Source organism: Schistocerca serialis, chromosome 9, assembly GCF_023864345.2.
Source record: "Schistocerca serialis cubense isolate TAMUIC-IGC-003099 chromosome 9, iqSchSeri2.2, whole genome shotgun sequence".
NCBI lineage: Eukaryota > Metazoa > Arthropoda > Insecta > Orthoptera > Acrididae > Schistocerca > Schistocerca serialis.
This window is the reverse complement of record NC_064646.1, coordinates 324435816-324456203: the sequence shown is the minus strand read 5'-3', so window position 1 is coordinate 324456203 and position 20388 is coordinate 324435816. Positions and strand designations below refer to the sequence as shown.

Here is a 20388-nt window from a genome sequence, read left to right as displayed (position 1 = left end):
AGTGTCAAACCTTTATTCTTTGTGGAACACATTGAAGACAAGTTCGGCGAAGTGGACTCCCTGAGCAAGATGCGGTCGGGTTCGTTACTGATAAAAACTGCTTCGGCTGCCCAATCTGCGGCCCTTCGTGCCTGTACCCATCTTGGCACAATTCCCGTGTCCATTACCCCTCACCAGTCTCTAAATATGGTACAAGGTGTGATTTTTCACAGAGACCTCATCCTTCAAACTGATGAGGAACTTCGGGACAATCTCGGACAGCGGGGTGTTCACTTTGTTCGGCGTGTTCAGAAGGGTCCTAAAGATAATCGTATTGATACTGGTGCCTTTATCCTGGCCTTTGAAGGGGATACCCTTCCTGAGAAAGTTAAGATTATGGTCTATCGCTGTGATGTGAAGCCGTACATCCCACCTCCTATGCGGTGTTTTAAGTGCTTGCGTTTTGGCCACATGTCTTCTCGCTGTACCCAGGACCCTCTCTGTGGTGACTGTGGACGTCCACTCCATGAGGGGAGTCCCTGTGTTCCCCCTCCTGTATGTGTAAATTGTCATGGTAGTCATTCTCCTCGTTCAGCAGATTGCCCAGTCTATAAGAAAGAAAAAAAGATACAGGAGTATAAGTCTCTTGATCGTTTAAGCTACACAGAGGCCCGTAAGAAATACGCACGATTGCACCCTGTGTCCATGACATCTAGTTACGCCTTGGTTACATCTTCATCCCTTCCTCCCCCTTCCTTACCCCCATCCCGGACCCCTCTCCTTCCCCCCTCCCCTGCGGCTCCCACACCTTCTCCTCTGGGCGCTGCTCCCCCTCCCCAGCCGGAGAAGTGTCCCACTCCCTCGGCGTCTGCCGGTCAAGGGCGCCTCTCCCGGGATGCCCCTTCCCGACACCTTCCAGGTCAAAGGTCTGCTGCAGCGCGGCGACCGCGAGAGCCGCGGTCTATCGGCCCCCCGGTCGCCCGGTCTCTTTCTGTTCCTGATCTTGCTGCAGCTGGCTCCATTATGCCACACAGCCCTCCTCGATCTCAGCCTGAAAAGAAGAAGAAACATAAGTCCCGGGACAAAGAGCCTCTGGTGTCACCGGAGGTCCCTTCCCCGGCTTCACAACCGGATTCTGACCTGTCGTTTATGGATGTCGCCCCCTCCTTGTCGGTGACGGGTGGGGACCCGGCGGTATGACTGGATTTAGCATGTTCAGCCCTCATTTAAACCATCGTTCTGTGGTTCTCCAATGGAATTGTAATGGCTACTATCGTCACCTTCCGGAATTGAAATCCCTTCTTTCGTCCTACTCAGCAGCTTGTGTGGTTCTCCAGGAATCTCATTTTACTGATGCTCACTCACCGACCCTCCGTGGGTTCCGTGTTTTCTGTCGAAATCGGGTTGGACCCTTGCGGGCTTCTGGTGGCGTTTGTACGTTGGTCCGTACAGACATTGCTAGCACGTGGATTCCTCTCCACACTACATTGGAAGCGGTTGCTGTTAGGGTCCACTTAGACTCTGCAGTCACAGTATGCAATCTTTATCTCCCTCCTGACAGGACTCTTACACCTGCTGCCTTAACCACCCTTCTTCAGCAACTTCCTCCTCCCTTCCTCCTCCTTGGGGATTTTAATGCTCATCATCCTTTGTGGGGCAGTGCCTTTCCATCTAGACGAGGTCATCTTATAGACCAATTTATTGCAGACCACGACCTGTGCCTTCTTAATGATGGCTCCCCTACTCATTTCAGTGCTGGTCATGGTACCTTTTCTGCCATTGATCTTTCTCTTTCTTCTCCCTCTCTCCTCCCTTCATTACACTGGTCGCCACACGACGACCTTTGTGATAGTGACCATTTCCCGTTGATTATCACGCTCCCTTCCCGCTCCCCGATGGACAGGTTACCTCGTTGGTCTTTCCACCGCGCCGATTGGCCTCTCTATACTGCACAGGTCGAGTTTTCTCCCTCTTTGTCGGGTTGTATTGATGACGTCCTACGTGACGTGTCTGCCGCGATTGTTCGCGCTGCTAACCTTGCTGTCCCGCGCTCATCTGGACAATTTCGTCGTCGGCAAGTCCCGTGGTGGAGTACGGCCATTGCCATTGCCATCCGTGATCGCCGTCGAGCTTTGCAACACTTTAAGAGGCACCCATCTGTAGCCAGCCTTTCTACCTTTAAGCGCCTTCGCGCTAAAGCCCGTTATTTAATCAAACAGAGCAAACGGATATGTTGGGAACGATTCGTTTCTTCCCTTGGTTCCACTGTCCCTCTGTCACGGGTATGGGCTACACTTCGCTCTCTCCAAGGTTGCCATCGACAGTCCACCCTCCCAGGCCTTCACCTCCCAGATGGCATTTGTACGGACCCATTAGTTCTCGCAGAACATCTTGCGACCCATTTTGCAGTGGCATCAGCGTCGGCCTCCTATCCAACTGCTTTCCTTCATCAAAAACAGCAGGCTGAAGCTGTCACCTTATGTTTCACCACTTGTGAGTCAGAATCTTACAACGAACCTTTCACTGAATGGGAATTTCTTTCTGCTCTATCTTCTTCTCATGATACGGCCCCTGGCCCAGATTCCATTCATAACCAGCTGCTTCAACATCTCAGTGCTCCACAACGGCACCATCTTCTTCGGGTGTTTAACCGTATCTGGCTCCAGGGTGACTTCCCTTCTCAGTGGAGGGATAGCATTGTGGTTCCTGTCCTTAAGCCTGGTCAGAACCCCCTATCTGTTGACAGCTATCGGCCAATTAGTTTGACCAATGTTGGTTGTAAGTTACTTGAACGGCTGGTAGCCCGTCGGCTCACTTGGGTCCTCGAATCTCGGGATCTATTGTCCCCTTACCAGTGTGGCTTTCGAGAGGGACGATCTCCAATCGATCATTTGCTTCGCTTGGAATCCGCAGTTCGGCAGGCTTTTTCCCAGCGCCGCCATTTGGTTGCAGTGTTTTTTGACCTTCGCAAGGCCTATGACACGGCCTGGCGCCATCACATCTTACTAACCCTTCATCAGTGGGGTCTTCGGGGCCCACTCCCGATTTTTATCCGCCAGTTCCTGATCCATCGGTCATTCAGAGTTCGAGTTGGTACTGCTTTTAGTTCTCCACGGACACAGGAGACGGGCATCCCACAGGGTTCTGTCTTGAGTGTCCTTCTTTTCCTCATTGCTATCGATGGACTTGTGGCCTCTGTCGGTCCCTTGGTCGCCCCTGCCCTGTATGTGGATGATTTCTGCATTTGGGTTAGTTCCTCCTCGATGCCATCTGCAGAACGGCAGCTCCAGGTGGCTATACGGCGTGCCTCTGCATGGACCCTCTCACACGGGTTTCAATTCTCTCCTTTAAAATCGCGGGTGGTCCACTTCTGTCGCCGTACTATGGTCCACCCTGATCCAGAGCTCTATCTCGCTGCACAAAGATTGCCTGTGGTTCCACAGTTTCGTTTCCTAGGTCTTCTTTTCGACAACAAGCTCACTTGGCTGCCCCATATCAGACTCCTGAAGGTAGGATGTTTCCGTAAACTCAATGTCCTTCGCTTCCTTGCCCACTCCTCTTGGGGTGCGGACCGTTCCCTCCTCCTCCGTCTTTATCGTGCTCTAGTTCTGTCACGTTTGGACTATGGTTGTCAAGTTTATGGTTCAGCTGCTCCTTCCACGCTGCATGTGCTGGATCCGGTCCACCATCATGGTATCCGTTTGGCCACCGGTGCATTCCCTACTAGCCCTGTTGATAGTCTCCTGGTTGAAGCTGGGATCCCCCCCCTTTCTGTTCGGCGGTCCCAGCTTCTGGTGTCTTATGCCCTTACTATCCGTTCTTCTCCCGCTCATCCTTCCTATTCTATCCTATTCCCAGACCATGGACGTCGCCCGCCTGACTCCCGCCCTCGGGCGGGTTTACCGGTTGGGCTGCGCCTTGCGTCTCTTAACCGTGATTTTCGGCTTCCTTCTTTGTCCTGTCTTCCTCGCTCCCTCCCCTCCACCCCTCCTTGGTTAGTTCCTCGGCCTCGAATTCGGATGGATCTCCGCCGCGGTCCGAAAGATTCCATCCCCCCGGTGGTGTTCCGTTCCTTTTTCCGCCAAATTTTATGGGAGTTTCGGGATGCTGTTGTTTTTTACACTGATGGCTCCAAATCTGCTGATCATGTTGGGTATGCCTTCACGTCCTTTGTTGGAACGGAAAATCATCTACTGCCACCCTCATGTGGGGTGTTTACTGCGGAATTGATGGCAATTTCCCGGGCCCTTACCTTTATTAAACAATCCCAACACAACCGCGTTTTGTTATGTACGGACTCGTTGAGTGGCCTTCTTGCTATTGACCGGTGTTTTTCGCGCCATCCCTTGGTCTCTGCCATCCATGACCATCTCGCTGATCTTCACCGTGCTGCTTGTTCCATTGATTTCCTATGGGTCCCGGGCCATGTGGGTATCCCGGGTAATGAGCTCGCTGATCGTTTGGCTGGGGGAGCAGTTACTTACCCCCCGTTTTCTGTAACCCCTCCTGCAGCGGATTTACGGCTTCACATCAAATCCCACTTTGCACAGTCATGGGCCAATTCTTGGGAGGCTACTCCACTGTCTAATAAACTTCGTGCCATTAAGGTGAATCCAGGCCCATGGCGTTCTTCCTTTAGCCTCTCCCGCAAGGACTCGACCACACTGTGTCGTCTCCGCATTGGCCATACCAGGCTGACCCATGGTTTCCTTTTGCGTGATGAGCCACCCCCGCTATGTGGTTGTGGAGCCTTCCAGTCAGTGGCCCACATTTTGGTTGAATGCCCCCTTCTTTTGGCTCTGCGTGCTAAGTACAGACTCCCCCACACTTTACCTTTGATGTTGGCTGACGATTCCCGGATGGTCTCTCTGGTTCTAGGTTTCCTCCGGGAGAGTGGTTTTTATTCTCAGTTTTAAAGTTTTTAATCTCCCTCTGGTGTTGGGGCAGGGCGGTGAGTGTTTGGGTGTCTCCCACTGTAGGCAGTGTTAAGAGATTCCCGATTCACCTCCCTGACCAGAATCCTCTTTTCTTTCCCTTTTACTCTGTTTTTACCCCTTCTTTTTAAGGCTTGGTTAGTTTTTCTATTCCCATCCGTACTTTCTGCATTATAGCAGTTGTACCTTTTAAGTCACAGGTGGTCTTGCCTATGCTGCTTCAGCATAGTGTTGGGTCCGTTCTCTTGCCAACTTCCCTCATTTGTTTTTACTAATGACAACGTGACTGCCCTTTTACATTTCCCATTTTTCCGTTTTATTTTTCTGACTATACTGAGATGTCCCGTTAGCAGAATGGAGTCTATTTGAAACAAGGGACTGATGACCTTGCTGTTTGGTCCCTTTAACCTCAAACAACCAACCAACCAACCTTTCACATGGCCCTAATGACTCCGTTAACCCTGCGGCTCTCTGCTATCACTTCCTCTCGATTCTTGACATGTACCAGGACCATGAAGTGGTTTACACTGATGGCTGATGGTCTCAAATGCTTTCCGTATGTTCGTGGAGGACATATTGAACAGCACTCCTTGCCATATGGCAGATGGCGGGCTGCCCAAACAGGCTACGTGGAACTGCTTCTGGAGATGGGCATCTCCAAAACTGACCTACGTTCTGTCATACACCGCATGGTTTTTCGGCTTTGGGAGACCTAATGGCATGACAGTACAAACAACAAACTGAGTGTCATTAAGGAGACTACAAACGTGTGGAAGTCTTCCATGCGGTCCTCTCACAGCGAATCAGTTGTCCTCTGCCGGCTCCACATTGGCCATATGTGGCTAACGCATGGTTACCTCTTCCATCACAAGGACCCACCTCAGTGTCACTGTGGCTGACAAATGACAGTCATCAACCTCTTGTTGCACTGCCCACTTTTAGCCGCTCTGCGGTAGACTTTTAACTTTCCCAGCACCCTACCTTCAATATTGGACGACAGTGCCTCAGCAGCAGCTTTCGTTTTCATTTTATTCGTGAGGGTGGGTTTTATCATTTGATCTAAGTTTTAGTGCATGTCCTTTGTCCCTCTGTGCCCTCCACCCTAGTGCTTTTAGGGTGGAGGTTTTAATGTGTAGCAGAGTGGCTGGCTTCTCACTTTTATTCTCACGGCCAGCCAGCCATGGTAATGTGCTCTCTTGTTTTGATTTCTGCTACATGTTTCTTGCGTCTCTCTGTGGTTTTCTTGTCCAATTTTGTCCATTTTAGTGTTCCTTGCACTTCTGTCATTCTTGTGGTTTTTCTCCTTCCTTCTACCTGTGTTTTGTATGTCTCGATTATTTTGCTCCCACCCTTGTGGAATTATTTTAATCGGAACGAGGGACCAATGACCTAGCAGTTTGGTCCCTCCCTCCCTCCCTCTTTTAAACCAACCAACCAACCAACCAATACAATGTCCACGAATAACTGCCACCTGTGTACTTTACTGGAAAATGCTGGGACACAGATATTCACTTTCTTAAGAGCCGCCTAACACTGGAATTCACATTGCAGCCGACAGATGATTTTAATTGTTGTACATGGAAGTGCAGATCTCAAGCTATGCAATGAGACTACAGGTACTGCCTGTATCAAAATAGATTTAACACAGTGGACATTGATATATGTATTCCCCTAATAGTTTTGAACAGTGTAGGTTAAGAGCAGTAGATCATCTTGAACATCTGGGTATCCAAGATATAACTTTGATTCCACTACATGACTTCCCTCAAATTATTACAAACCATCACCTTTCTGACTGAAAGAGACCCTGGGTGTGCCCTTTGTTAATACAGGGATCAAACTAAATATTATGAAAACCTTGATGCAAATGTCAGATTGTTTTTAGGCTTGTGTGTTCTGTGCTGATGTACTAGAACATCTCATATTTCTGATCTACAAAGTGGTGGCAAGTTGTTGGTGCCCTGTTTGTTGGTACAACTTTAGCAATAGCCTCAACTCTACTGGGTTGCCCACAAGTTTTGTAATGGTGCCAGGACAGCATGCAGACTACATGGGAAAACATGCCCCGGAAAGTTCAATTTTTCTTCCACAGTTGCAGTTATCAGATAGACAGTTACCAAACAAAGAATACTGAGCTCAAACTATGTCTAAGAGAACAACATTAATAAACTCATTGCAGCCATAACTGTCTTATGAAATATGGGCGGTGGAGAGTAGTTAGCAGTTGATGCTACATTAACAATAATATCAACAGAGATGAAACAACAGCCCAGAATCTTGGCATTTGCCTAAACCACTTTTGGATGCAATTGTAAACCTACATCTGGATGGTAGAATGAGGATTTGAAATGTGCTTCTCTAGAATGGGATTCCAGTGTTGTAACAACTGTGTCACATCATGCACTCATTTGTGCTACAGCTGCTTTGTCAAATTTTCTGTAAAACCAGTGAATGCAAAACGAGTGTCCCCTGTGACAGGAGTGGCACAACACTGGGAATATCTATCAATGAAACCATGTAATGTAGGATACACACTTGGGGGTCAGATGTTCCTGACTGTAAATAGTACATTATTATTTTCAAATATAGACATATTTTTGTGGCATGGTTATATCAGCACCCTAAAGAAACCAGTGTTTTCATTCACAATGTTCTTTATTTTTGTATTGTTTGCAACACAGTCACATGAGAGTTTCACAATGTTGTAGCCAGTTTCAACCTGCAAGTTGACTAACAGACTAAAGACACGTGCTGTATGTGGTATCCATTGCATTATCAACAATAGTTAGTCCAACAGAAACTGCTTTTAGCATGTGCCTTTAGCGTGAAGATGAAAGCTGGCTTGTTCAAACTGGTCACAACATGGTAAATAATATATTTTACTTTTTCCAAATTGAGAATATTTTCATCATTTCTTTGCACATTAATTCAGTGTGCCATTTTTCTGTGAAGGAGTGTATTGGCTGTAGCAAAGAATATGTTCTCCTCACTTCAATTTAGCACAATTCGTGGACCAAAAGTCAGGTACAGTTTGGCTCAATGATTGTATTAATATTCTTAGACACACAGTGATTTTTATCCTGTAGTCTTCATGTTGGACTAATATTACCATCATGCTGAGTTCTCTTTTCTCTATTATCTAGCAGCAGTGGCAACGTAACTTCACATACAGGTATTCACATCTGTGAAAACAGCAGTTATCTCAGTAAATCCCCAACTCCTTTTTTGAAACTATCCTGTTTGTTATATTGGTCATTTGAAGGAAAGGAGCCACTACTATAACAATTATTAATATTTCACAGTTGAAACACAGGTGCTGCTCTGATTTCCCTTTATTTTTTTGTGACTTGACATATTATTAATTAAAATGGAAGCTCACAAGCAAAAGAGGAATAGCCCCTTGAACTGATTGACAAAAATGACAGTTCAGATACTTCATAGAAATGTTTATGTATTTTGGTGAAACTTTCTCTTTCTGAAAAATTGGTGCACTCACTGCTACAGCAAAACATTGGCTTTAGCCAGATCATGGATCATGGTGGTTGTAAACAACCCCCTCCTCCTCCCCCCTCCAAAATAAAAAAATAAAAAAATTACACCTTGGAATTTATGTAATGGCCTTCACAAACTTCAGAAGGTAACAAATTATATCAGAAAATTGAAAATATAAAGGGAATATTTATGGTTACAATCATTCACTCTGAAAACCCCAGTTTGATGCTGCTGCTACAATTACTATTATTATTACCATCATCATCAAGTTAACTACTGAACCTATGCTGTTCGTTGATGCACATCTGTTGTTGATAAACTTGTAAAATGCAAAACAGTTTACTAATTTGCAATAGAGTAATTGTTTTTTAGATCTGATAAACTTTTTGTGCACACATCTTGCTAATAGATTTATTTTATTTCTCTTCCAGTAAAGTTCCAGCCTTTATAAGGCTACTTGCACCAAAGGGCTCTCTAGAAATTCATGAAGAGGCATGGAATGCTTATCCTTATTGCAAAACAGTCATATCTGTAAGTATAAGATCTGTAGTCTCTTTCTGTGATATAATAGAATCTCTCTCTCTCTCTCTCTCTCTCTCTCTCTCTCTGTCTGTCTGTGTGTGTGTGTGTGTGTGTGTGTGTGTGTGTGTGAAGTGAAATTAGAAAAAAAGTAATTAGAAAAAAAATTAAATTACTTTTTTTTCTTCCAGTGTTTCAGCTCAATTAGAATAGTCTGTGAGAAATGTATAGGTAGGTAGCGAAAAGAGTAAGTTGCCATTAACAATTCACTTAAAGGATTATTCTCATCAGAATCTGCAGCAGGACAAACATCAACAACAGTAGTCGAGGTACACATACTGAAGCCACAAGCAGGAGATGAAGAGGTAGAGAAAGTATTTGAGGATGTGTAATGTGGTATGTAAAGGGAGATGACAATCTAATACTTGTGAGGAATATGAACACTGTTGTAGGGAACAGTGTTAAGAACATATTTAATAGAGAATACTATTTTGGCAGCATGTATGAGAAAGGAGAGAAGCTCATTAAGTTCCGCAATAAATTGTGACTAGTGTAGCAAATGCACTGCTCAAGAATTAAGAGGTAGTGGTGTAGGCATAGTGTTCTGATTGGAAAAGATGTAAGATGAGGATGCAGTCTTTCTGACATACATATTTAGTATGTCTACATCTACATCATACTTTGAGAGCTACCTAATGGTGTGTGTGATGGAGGGTACTTCTCATACCACTAACAGATCTCCCCCACCCCCTTCCCTGTTCCACTCCAGATGGGGCATGGGAGCAGTGATTGTCAGCAATCTTCTGTATTCTCGAATTTTTACATCATGTTCATTTCATGAGGTGCATGTGGGAGGAAGTAATAAGTTTTCTGGCTCTTTCTAGAAAATACTCTCTCAAAATTACAATGTTAAACCTTTCTCCTTGATGCACAATGCTTCTCTTGTAGTGCGTGCCACTGGAGTTTGTTGAGCATCTTTGTGATACGCTCGTGCCGGCAAATGATCCCGTGGTGAAATGCTTTGCTCTTTGTTGGAGCTTCTCTATATCCTCTATCAGTCCTACCTGTTAAGAGTCCCAGGTTCACCAAAATGCTAAAGACTTGGTGGAACAAATGGCTTTAAAGCCACCTCCTTCATGGATGGAGTTAAATTTCTTTAGCAGTCTTCATGTAAATCTGTCTAGCATCTGCATTTCCTACTATTTGTTTTATGTGGTCATTTCATTTAAGGTTGCTCTGGACAGTTACGCCTAGATATTTTAAGTAGTTGTTGTTTCCAGCAGTTTCTCATCAATAGTGTAGATATACAGTAGTGAATTCCTTTTCCTATGTTTATGCAATATATTACATTTATTTACATTAAGGGTCAACTGCCAGAGCCTGCACTATTATCAGTCCTCTGCATGCCACTCTGAAAATCAGTACTGTCTTGTGGTGTTGCTACTTTCGTACAGACAACTGCATTGTCTGCGAACAGTCTTAAAGAGCTTCTGATGTCTTATACTAGATCATTTACGTACATTGTAAACACTAAAGGTCCTGTCACAATTGCACTTCCCTGGAGTATTCCCAAACTTACCTTTACATCTGTTGATTTTTTTTTTTTTTTTGTGTTAAAATGACTTGAGTTCTATCTGAAAGGAAGTTGTGAATCCAGTGGCAAATCTGGTCCAGTACTGAGTAAGCTCGTATTTATTTCACTGAACGGCAGTGCACGATGGTGTCAAAATGCCTTCCTGAAGTCAAGGAACACAGCATCAGCTTGCGTTGTCTATGGCACTTTGGATGTTGTGGAGGAACAGTCAGCAGAGTTTTACAACATCCTTGTTTGTAGAATCCATGTTGATTTTTGCAGAGGAGTTTTTTGTTCTCCAAAAAGTCATAATTCTTCAGCATAATACATGTTCCATAATGCTACAAAAGATTGATGTTGCTGATATAGGCCTGTATTGTGTGCATGTGGCCTGTACTTTTCACTAGTCACTAGGCATCCTTTATTACTGCAGCAATCTAGGACAAACTGTTGCTAGAAGGAAAGCAAGTTCTTTAATATGATCTCCATAGAATATTACAGGTATATCATCTGGTCCTGATGCCTTTCCACTGCTAAACTATTGTAGTTTCTCTTCAATTTCATGATTGGCTATCTCAGTATCTTCCATTTCGACATTCGTACAAGGATTGAAAGGAGAGACCATGTTCCAATCACCCAGTTGAAATAATTGTGAAAGAGTCAATTCAGTTCTTCAGACTTCTCTGTGCTATCTAACGTTCGATGCCAGTATGGTAACTGGATGAGTGAATAGATGATTTTGATCTATTCTCTGATTTTATATAAGACCAAAACCTCTTGGGATCCATTGAAAAAGTATTGAATGAAATGAAAGTTCAGGAGTGGGATTAAAATTCAGGGTGAAAGATGATCAACGATAAGTTATTGATGGCACTACTCTGCTGTCCTCAGTGAAAATGAGAAAGAATTGCAGGACGTGTTGAATGGTATTAACAGTCCCATGAACACAGAGTATGGACTGAGAGTAAGTCAAAGAAAGATGGATATAATGAGGAGTAGCAGAAAGGAGATTGGTCATAAAATTTACGTCAAAATTAGAGATTACATAGTAGACAAAGTGGAGCAATTTTGCTTCCTCAGAGGTAAAACGATACATGAGAGCAAAGCAAGCTGGATATGAGAAGCATTCTTGCACAGAAAAAGAGCATCCTCACTACAAGAAATAGTCATATCAACCAAAAGCCCTACCTTGAGAAATATGCAGCCTGGAGCACAGAATTATGTGGAAGTTAATCGTGGGCAGTGAGAGACCAGGGAAAGAAGATAACGGAGGTGTTTGAGATATGGTGTTATGAAATGATGCTGAAAATGAAGTGAACTGATAATAAATGAAGTTCTTTGCAAAATTGGCAGGCATAGAATTGTGTGGAAAACACCGACTAGAAGAAAGTACAGGATGATAGGACATGTTTAGATATGGGGAATAATCTTCACAATACTAGAGAGAGCCATATTGGGCAAAAAGCTACAGGATGAAAGAGAGACTGGAAAATATCCAACAAGTGAGGAGAGAAGGTGCAAGTGCTACTCCTAGGTGAAGAGGTTGGGAAGGAGGGGAGCTGTAGTAGGCTGGATCACATCAGTTGGTAGACTGAATATTTTTCTAAAGGATAACGTAATACATTTGAAGATGATTTTATGCTTGTTTATGGTGTCTGTCTATGCAGCTGTGGAGCACTCCTTCATATAAATATCAGAAATTTGGAATATTACATAGAAACTGAAGAAACTGCAAAAAGGTGGGAATTTAAGGAGATGGGACCTGGATAAACTAAAAGAACCAGAGGTTGTACAGAGATTCAGGGAGAGCATAAGGGAGCAATTGACAGGAATGGGGAAAATAAATACAGTAGAAGAAGAATGGGTAGCTTTGAGGGATGAAGTAGTGAAGGCAGCAGAGGATCAAGTAGGTAAAAAGACGAGGGCAAGTAGAAATCCTTGGGTAACAGAAGAAATATTGAATTTAATTGATGAAAGGAGAAAATATAAAAATGGAGTAAGTGAAACAGACAAAAAGGAATACAAACGTCTCAAAAATGAGATCGACAGGAAGTGCAAAATGGCTAAGCAGGGATGGCTAGAGGACAAATGTAAGGATGTAGAGGCCTATCTCACTAGGGGTAAGATAGATACCGCCTACAGGAAAATTAAAGAGACCTTTGGAGATAAGAGAACGACTTGTATGAATATCAAGAGCTCAGATGGAAACTCAGTTCTAAGCAAAGAAGGGAAAGCAGAAAGGTGGAAGGAGTATATAGAGGGTCTATACAAGGGCGATGTACTTGAGGACAATATTATGGAAATGGAAGAGGATGTAGATGAAGATGAAATGGGAGATATGATACTGCGTGAAGAGTTTGACAGAGCACTGAAAGACCTGAGTCGAAACAAAGCCCCCGGAGTAGACAATATTCCATTGGAACTACTGACGGCCGTGGGAGAGCCAGTCCTGACAAAACTCTACCATCTGGTGAGGAAGATGTATGAAACAGGCGAAATACCCTCAGACTTCAAGAAGAATATAATAATTCCAATCCCAAAGAAAGCAGGTGTTGACAGATGTGAAAATTACCGAACTATCAGCTTAATAAGTCACAGCTGCAAAATACTAACACAAATTCTTTACAGACGAATGGAAAAACTAGTAGAAGCCAACCTCGGGGAAGATCAGTTTGGATTCCGTAGAAACACTGGAACACGTGAGGCAATACTGACTTTACGACTTATCTTAGAAGAAAGATTAAGGAAAGGCAAACGTACGTTTCTAGCATTTGTAGACTTAGAGAAAGCTTTTGACAATGTTGACTGGAATACTCTCTTTCAAATTCTAAAGGTGGCAGGGGTAAAATACAGGGAGCGAAAGGCTATTTACAATTTGTACAGAAACCAGATGGCAGTTATAAGAGTCGAGGGACATGAAAGGGAAGCAGTGGTTGGGAAGGGAGTAAGACAGGGTTGTAGCCTCTCCCCGATGTTGTTCAATCTGTATATTGAGCAAGCAGTAAAGGAAACAAAAGAAAAATTTGGAGTAGGTATTAAAATTCATGGAGAAGAAATAAAAACTTTGAGGTTCGCCGATGACATTGTAATTCTGTCAGAGACAGCAAAGGACTTGGAAGAGCAGTTGAATGGAATGGACAGTGTCTTGAAAGGAGGATATAAGATGAACATCAACAAAAGCAAAACAAGGATAATGGAATGTAGTCGAATTAAGTCGGGTGATGCTGAGGGAATTAGATTAGGAAATGAGGCACTTAAAGTAGTAAAGGAGTTTTGCTATTTGGGGAGCAAAATAACTGATGATGGTCGAAGTAGAGAGGATATAAAATGTAGACTGGCAATGGCAAGGAAAGCGTTTCTGAAGAAGAGAAATTTGTTAACATCCAGTATTGATTTAAGTGTCAGGAAGTCATTTCTGAAAGTATTCGTATGGAGTGTAGCCATGTATGGAAGTGAAACATGGACGATAAATAGTTTGGACAAGAAGAGAATAGAAGCTTTCGAAATGTGGTGCTACAGAAGAATGCTGAAGATTAGATGGGTAGATCACATAACTAATGAGGAAGTATTGAATAGGATTGGGGAGAAGGGAAGTTTGTGGCAGAACTTGACCAGAAGAAGGGATCTGTTGGTAGGACATGTTCTGAGGCATCAAGGGATCACCAATTTAGTATTGGAGGGCAGCGTGGAGGGTAAAAATCGTAGAGGGAGACCAAGAGATGAATACACTAAGCAGATTCAGAAGGATGTAGGTTGCAGTAGGTACTGGGAGATGAAAAAGCTTGCACAGGATAGAGTAGCATGGAGAGCTGCATCAAACCAGTCTCAGGACTGAAGACCACAACAACAACAACAACAACATAGACTTCCATTCAGGATGCTTTAATTGTTAGTAGTAATTGAATGAGGAAAGTAGTAGTGCAACAAGTTTTAGACTGAAATATTAAATTTGTAATAGAGTATCTATATATGTTGATCACGTGGCAAGTAATTAGATATTGGTGTTGCAATACTTGGCATAATGACATGCTACTTTCCCCATGGCAGAAAAAGCAGTGGAACAAATAAAATACACTTAGTATGGCTTTACTTGGAAGAGCAGGACAGGGAATATAGTATTTTATTCTGTTGCAAGAAAGAAATATAGCATTATTTTCAGTATCCAGCAGGAGAAGCAGCTAGGATGTTTAAATTGATTTATTGTTATATTTTCACTTATATAGAGTGAACAACTGTAAATAAGAAAGTTTTTATTGTGTGTCATTGAGAAAATGATGATATGGTTGATAAAAAACAAAATATGCTTTTGGTGACAGAAGGTTCACTTTCCCCTCTGTTTGCAGTTCTTGCTTTATTCCTCCCAGAATCAGTTGCAGAACTTCACTTGCCTTGCCCTATTTTCTCCATGTTCTTCACCCCTCATCCTGTAGTCACTTTCACTTCACCTCTGAAGGAAGGAAATCTTGGAGGCCTGAAATCTGATACCATTTGTGTAAGCCATCTCATGTACACACTACTAAGACTTTTTAAAATTTGTTTTTCTTTCCTGGCTGCTTCTTCTGTTAGATAGAATGCTTTGAGATTTGTTTAAATTATGTCATTTTATTTTTCAAATTTCAGAATCCTCATTACATGAAAGAAAAGTTTCTCCTGGTAATTGAAACGTTGCACGTGGGAGACAAAGGTGACCAACACAATGTGAGTGAAATGCTTTGTGGCAAGCTGTTTCTCTATTTTTGTGTGCTTCTTTTGTCCACAGGTTCTGAAGTTAAGAAGTCTGCTGTTCTTTCTCACCTGCATTCCCATTTTTCATGTTCCTTCAAATATATTTTCCCACTAATTGTGCCGTGGTGTTCTTTCTGTTTTTTATCATGCTTACTTCAAACTGCTGTTGGTGGTGGCAAACAGAATCCTGGCTACATGAAAGAGAATTTCATCATTGTTATAGAATCATTACATTTAGGAGACACAGGACATCAGAATAACGTAAGTTAGGGGCTGTTAATACATTGTAGACTTTCATTAGTTACCATGCATTGTAAACCATATTTTCCCCTTAACTTTAATGCATGATGGCTAGTGATGTAGAATGTGATATAGTAATGTTTACTGTTTGTTGTGTTAATACTTACTAGAATTTGATTGTAGGAAGTGGTTGTGGTGGTGGTTGTTACAGTAGAGGTACTACTCTTATGAAACTTGGAACAATCTGTGCTTTTTGTAAAACTTGACAAGTAATTTTTACAGTAAAATTATCTTCGCACTTACAGTATTAATTCTCTTGCACTTCTGTATTTTTCCACTCTTAGGAGAGACTGACTACTCAAAATAGCTTCAACCAATGTACAAAAATGCTAGGTAAAATAGTGAAAATTCTCTTGCTATGGTGTCTTATTTCCTTACCTTTTAATTATTTTAGAGACTTTGATTTTTTGTTTTCCTCCCACATTTCTATGGTAACTGGATATTACTATTGTTAATAACAATTTTTGAGAGATATTTTTACTTGCCCATTACAACTTTGTCAGTTGCTAGTGTCGTAGCAAGTGTCAGGAAAATCTGGTTAACCTGGGTGAGATCCTTTTGAAATAAATTAAGTCTTACTGCTTTGAAGAGTTCGTATACCAGCAGCAAGGCTGAGATTGCTTCCCATATGAATACTGAAGGCGTTGTTGTTAATGAAATGAAATGAGCATATTGCATCGTTGGCCCGGAGGCCCCTATTCGGGAAGTTCGGTCGCCAAATGCAAGTCTTATTTCATTCGATGCCCCATTAGGCAACTTTCGTGTCAGTGATGAGGATGAAATGATGATTAGGGCAACACAACACCCAGTCCCTGAGCGGAGAAAATCTCCAACCCGGCTGGGAATCGAACCTGGGCCCCGCTTGTATTGGGAGCGAGCAAGTTACCTCCCAGCTAATCAGGCAGACATTGTTGTTAATGAGAAGTACTCAGTGCCATAATGATGAAACATGGCTTTAATAATGAGGTGAGAGCAGTAGCTAATTTTGGAGAAAAACCGTATAGGGTTTACAATGAGTAGGAGTGTAAACATACACCTGTTGAAATGTGTGTGTGTCATGGACTGCTGCTGATGTGCTGAAAAGTAAAGATACATTATGATTTCAAGACATTTCTACTTCTAGATGCAGTTTTTCTGAGTAAGAAGCAACTGACTGTTGCTACCTTGTCAATTCTTAAAATGTGAGTGGCAATGTATTGTACAACTTCACATATAATTACGGGGATTTTGTGCAAATCGATTTTAATAAAAGCTACTGTAAGGAGAAAACATGTTAAAATATTTTATTAATGAAGGAATGAGTGCCTGCACACTTCCTCCCACTGCTATACTCTCACCCTCATCTGTGAACATTCTAAAACTTCTTCTATAGATACTCTGTGTTCACTGGTCTCTCTCTCTCTCTCTCTCTCTCTCTCTAAATAATGTTAAGCATCAGAAATAAATAATTAATATGTGACTTAAAACTGTTCAAGGAAAAGCGCTTTGTATGGCCTATTTTAGATAATATGCTGTAATCATGAAGAATAAATAAGCAAAAATAAAAACTCATTGTTCCCTGGTTTCTGTAAGTCACAGCTTGTGACCAAACCCTATCTTCGTTTTGTTTGCTATACAACACAGAAAATCTTAACCTGTTAATCAATTACATTACCATACTGCACCCTCTGTGTACTTCAGCATTTCTCAGTTCAGCTAAACTGGGCACTCCTGCCTCCCTCATTAACTTCTACAACAGTATAATTGTAAAAGTGTTCACTAACTGTTTATGGTTTCAAACGTTTGAGCTGTATGTTTTTTTCAGGTTGCTATGCTTGTGGTTACATTCATATAACCTTTGCGTAATTTGAGACCAGTTTTTGGCAGATTACATTCAAAACGGGGCAAACAGTTGCCTGTTTCCTAACTGTGTTGTAAAATGGTACTAGTCTTTTGGTTGTCATCTTGAGATTGTCATAAAATTTGTGACATTTCGAGCTTATAGCTTTCACTGTAAAAGGAGAGCAAGTATCTGTTTTTTAATCATATTGTATCATCAAATTGTACTATTCTGATTTTTACTGTCAATACATTGTAGTGGAAGTATTTCTCTTAGTTTACTTCTTAATGTTCATCTGAAAGGGAGACGGAAGATACTACTTTCCATAAGCAGAATCATTGCATTTTCTGTATGAAGAAAAGCTTACCTATTTTTAATTGTTATTTGTGTAATTTCAACCAACACAACCAAAGAAACACACTTCAAATATCAGAACATGTCATTCAAATAAGTTATTACACCTACAGCTGTATATATACATCTTAAGCCACCATATGATGCCTAGCAGAGGGTACCGTGTACCACTATTCCTCACTTCCTTTCCTTCCACTGAGGGAAAAACGACTACCTAGACGCCTCCATACAAGCCCTAATCTCTCTAATCTTACCTTCATAGTCCTTACATGAAATGTACATTGGCGGTAGTAGAATCGTTCTGCTGTCAGCTTCAAATGCTGATCATTGAAACTAGCTTAATAGTGTTTCACAGAAAGAATGTTCGCTTCCCTCTGGGAATTCCCACTTGAGTTCACAAAACACCTCTGTAATACTCTTATTAATTGAACCTGCCGCTAACAAATTTAGCAGTATGCCCCCCTCTACCTCTCCCTCTCCCTCCCTCTCTCTCCATCCCTCCCCCTCTCCCCCTCCCCCTCTCTCCGCCCTCTCTCTCCCACCATCTCACCCCATCTCCCTCTCTCCCCCCCCATCTCCCCCTCTCTCCCCCCATCTCCCTCTCATCTCCCCCCATCTCCCTCTCATCTCCCCCCATCTCCCTCTCATCTCCCCCCATCTCCCTCTCATCTCCCCCCATCTCCCTCTCATCTCCCCCCATCTCCCTCTCATCTCCCCCCATCTCCCTCTCATCTCCCCCCATCTCCCTCTCATCTCCCCCCCTCTCATCTCCCCCCATCTCCCTCTCATCTCCCCCCATCTCCCTCTCATCTCCCCCCATCTCCCTCTCATCTCCCCCCATCTCCCTCTCATCTCCCCCCATCTCCCTCTCATCTCCCCCATCTCCCTCTCATCTCCCCCCATCTCCCTCTCATCTCCCCCCATCTCCCTCTCATCTCCCCCCATCTCCCTCTCATCTCCCCCCATCTCCCTCTCATCTCCCCCCATCTCCCTCTCATCTCCCCCCATCTCCCTCTCATCTCCCCCCATCTCCCTCTCATCTCCCCCATCTCCCTCTCATCTCCCCCCATCTCCCTCTCATCTCCCCCCATCTCCCTCTCATCTCCCCCCATCTCCCTCTCATCTCCCCCCATCTCCCTCTCATCTCCCCCCATCTCCCTCTCATCTCCCCCCATCTCCCTCTCATCTCCCCCCATCTCCCTCTCATCTCCCCCCATCTCCCTCTCATCTCCCCCCATCTCCCTCTCATCTCCCCCCATCTCCCTCTCATCTCCCCCCATCTCCCTCTCATCTCCCCCCATCTCCCTCTCATCTCCCCCCATCTCCCTCTCATCTCCCCCCATCTCCCTCTCATCTCCCCCCATCTCCCTCTCATCTCCCCCCATCTCCCTCTCATCTCCCCCCATCTCCCTCTCATCTCCCCCCATCTCCCTCTCATCTCCCCCCATCTCCCTCTCATCTCCCCCCATCTCCCTCTCATCTCCCCCCATCTCCCTCTCATCTCCCCCCATCTCCCTCTCATCTCCCCCCATCTCCCTCTCATCTCCCCCCATCTCCCTCTCATCTCCCCCCATCTCCCTCTCATCTCCCCCCATCTCCCTCTCATCTCCCCCCATCTCCCTCTCATCTCCCCCCATCTCCCTCTCATCTCCCCCCATCTCCCTCTCATCTCCCCCCATCTCCCCCCATCTCCCTCTCATCTCCCCCCATCTCCCTCTCATCTCCCCCCATCTCCCTCTCATCTCCCCCCATCTCCCTCTCATCTCCCCCCATCTCCCTCTCATCTCCCCCCATCTCCCTCTCATCTCCCCCCACCTCCCTCTCATCTCCCCCACCTCCCTCTCATCTCCCCCCACCTCCCTCTCATCTCCCCCCATCTCCCTCTCATCTCCCTCTATCTCCCCCCATCTCCCTCTATCTCCCCCCATCTCCCTCTATCTCCCCCCATCTCCCTCTATCTCCCCCCATCTCCCTCTATCTCCCCCCATCTCCCTCTATCTCCCCCCATCTCCCTCTATCTCCCCCCATCTCCCTCTCTCTCCCCCCCATCTCCCTCTCTCTCCCCCCATCTCCCTCTCTCTCCCCCCATCTCCCTCTCTCTCCCCCCATCTCCCTCTCTCTCCCCCCATCTCCCTCTCTCTCCCCCCATCTCCCTCTCTCTCCCCCCATCTCCCACTCTCTCCCCCCATCTCCCACTCTCTCCCCCCATCTCCCCCTCTCTCCCCCCATCTCCCCCTCTCTCCCCCCATCTCCCCCTCTCTCCCCCTCTCTCACCCATCTCCCCCTCTCTCACCCCATCTCCCCCTCTCTCACCCCATCTCCCCCTCTCTCACCCCATCTCCCCCTCTCTCACCCCATCTCCCCCTCTCTCACCCCATCTCCCCCTCTCTCACCCCATCTCCCCCTCTCTCACCCCATCTCCCCCTCTCTCACCCCATCTCCCCCTCTCTCACCCCATCTCCCCCTCTCTCACCCCATCTCCCCCTCTCTCACCCCATCTCCCCCTCTCTCACCCTCTCTCGCCCCATCTCCCCCTCTCTCGCCCCATCTCCCCCTCTCTCGCCCCATCTCCCCCTCTCTCCGCCCATCTCCCCCTCTCTCCGCCCCATCTCCCCCTCTCTCCCGCCCCATCTCCCCCTCTCTCCGCCCCATCTCCCCCTCTCTCCGCCCCATCTCCCCCTCTCTCCGCCCCA

General features: G+C 44.7%; 1 protein-coding gene across 2 annotated transcripts in view; it reads left to right on the top strand.

Moving 5' to 3' along the window:
* The window catches only part of LOC126418773 (phosphatidylinositol transfer protein alpha isoform), a 202751-nt gene that overhangs the window by 166338 nt on the left and 16025 nt on the right, over positions 1-20388 (top strand). Inside the window, exons 4-5 of one of the 2 annotated variants that reach the window (XM_050085701.1) lie at positions 8837-8936; positions 15406-15483. In XM_050085701.1, coding sequence (XP_049941658.1) covers positions 8837-8936; positions 15406-15483 — 178 coding nt within the window. Of the gene's footprint in view, positions 1-8836; positions 8937-15117; positions 15196-15405; positions 15484-20388 lie in introns of both variants that reach the window. The other variant, XM_050085700.1, reaches the window with a different exon arrangement.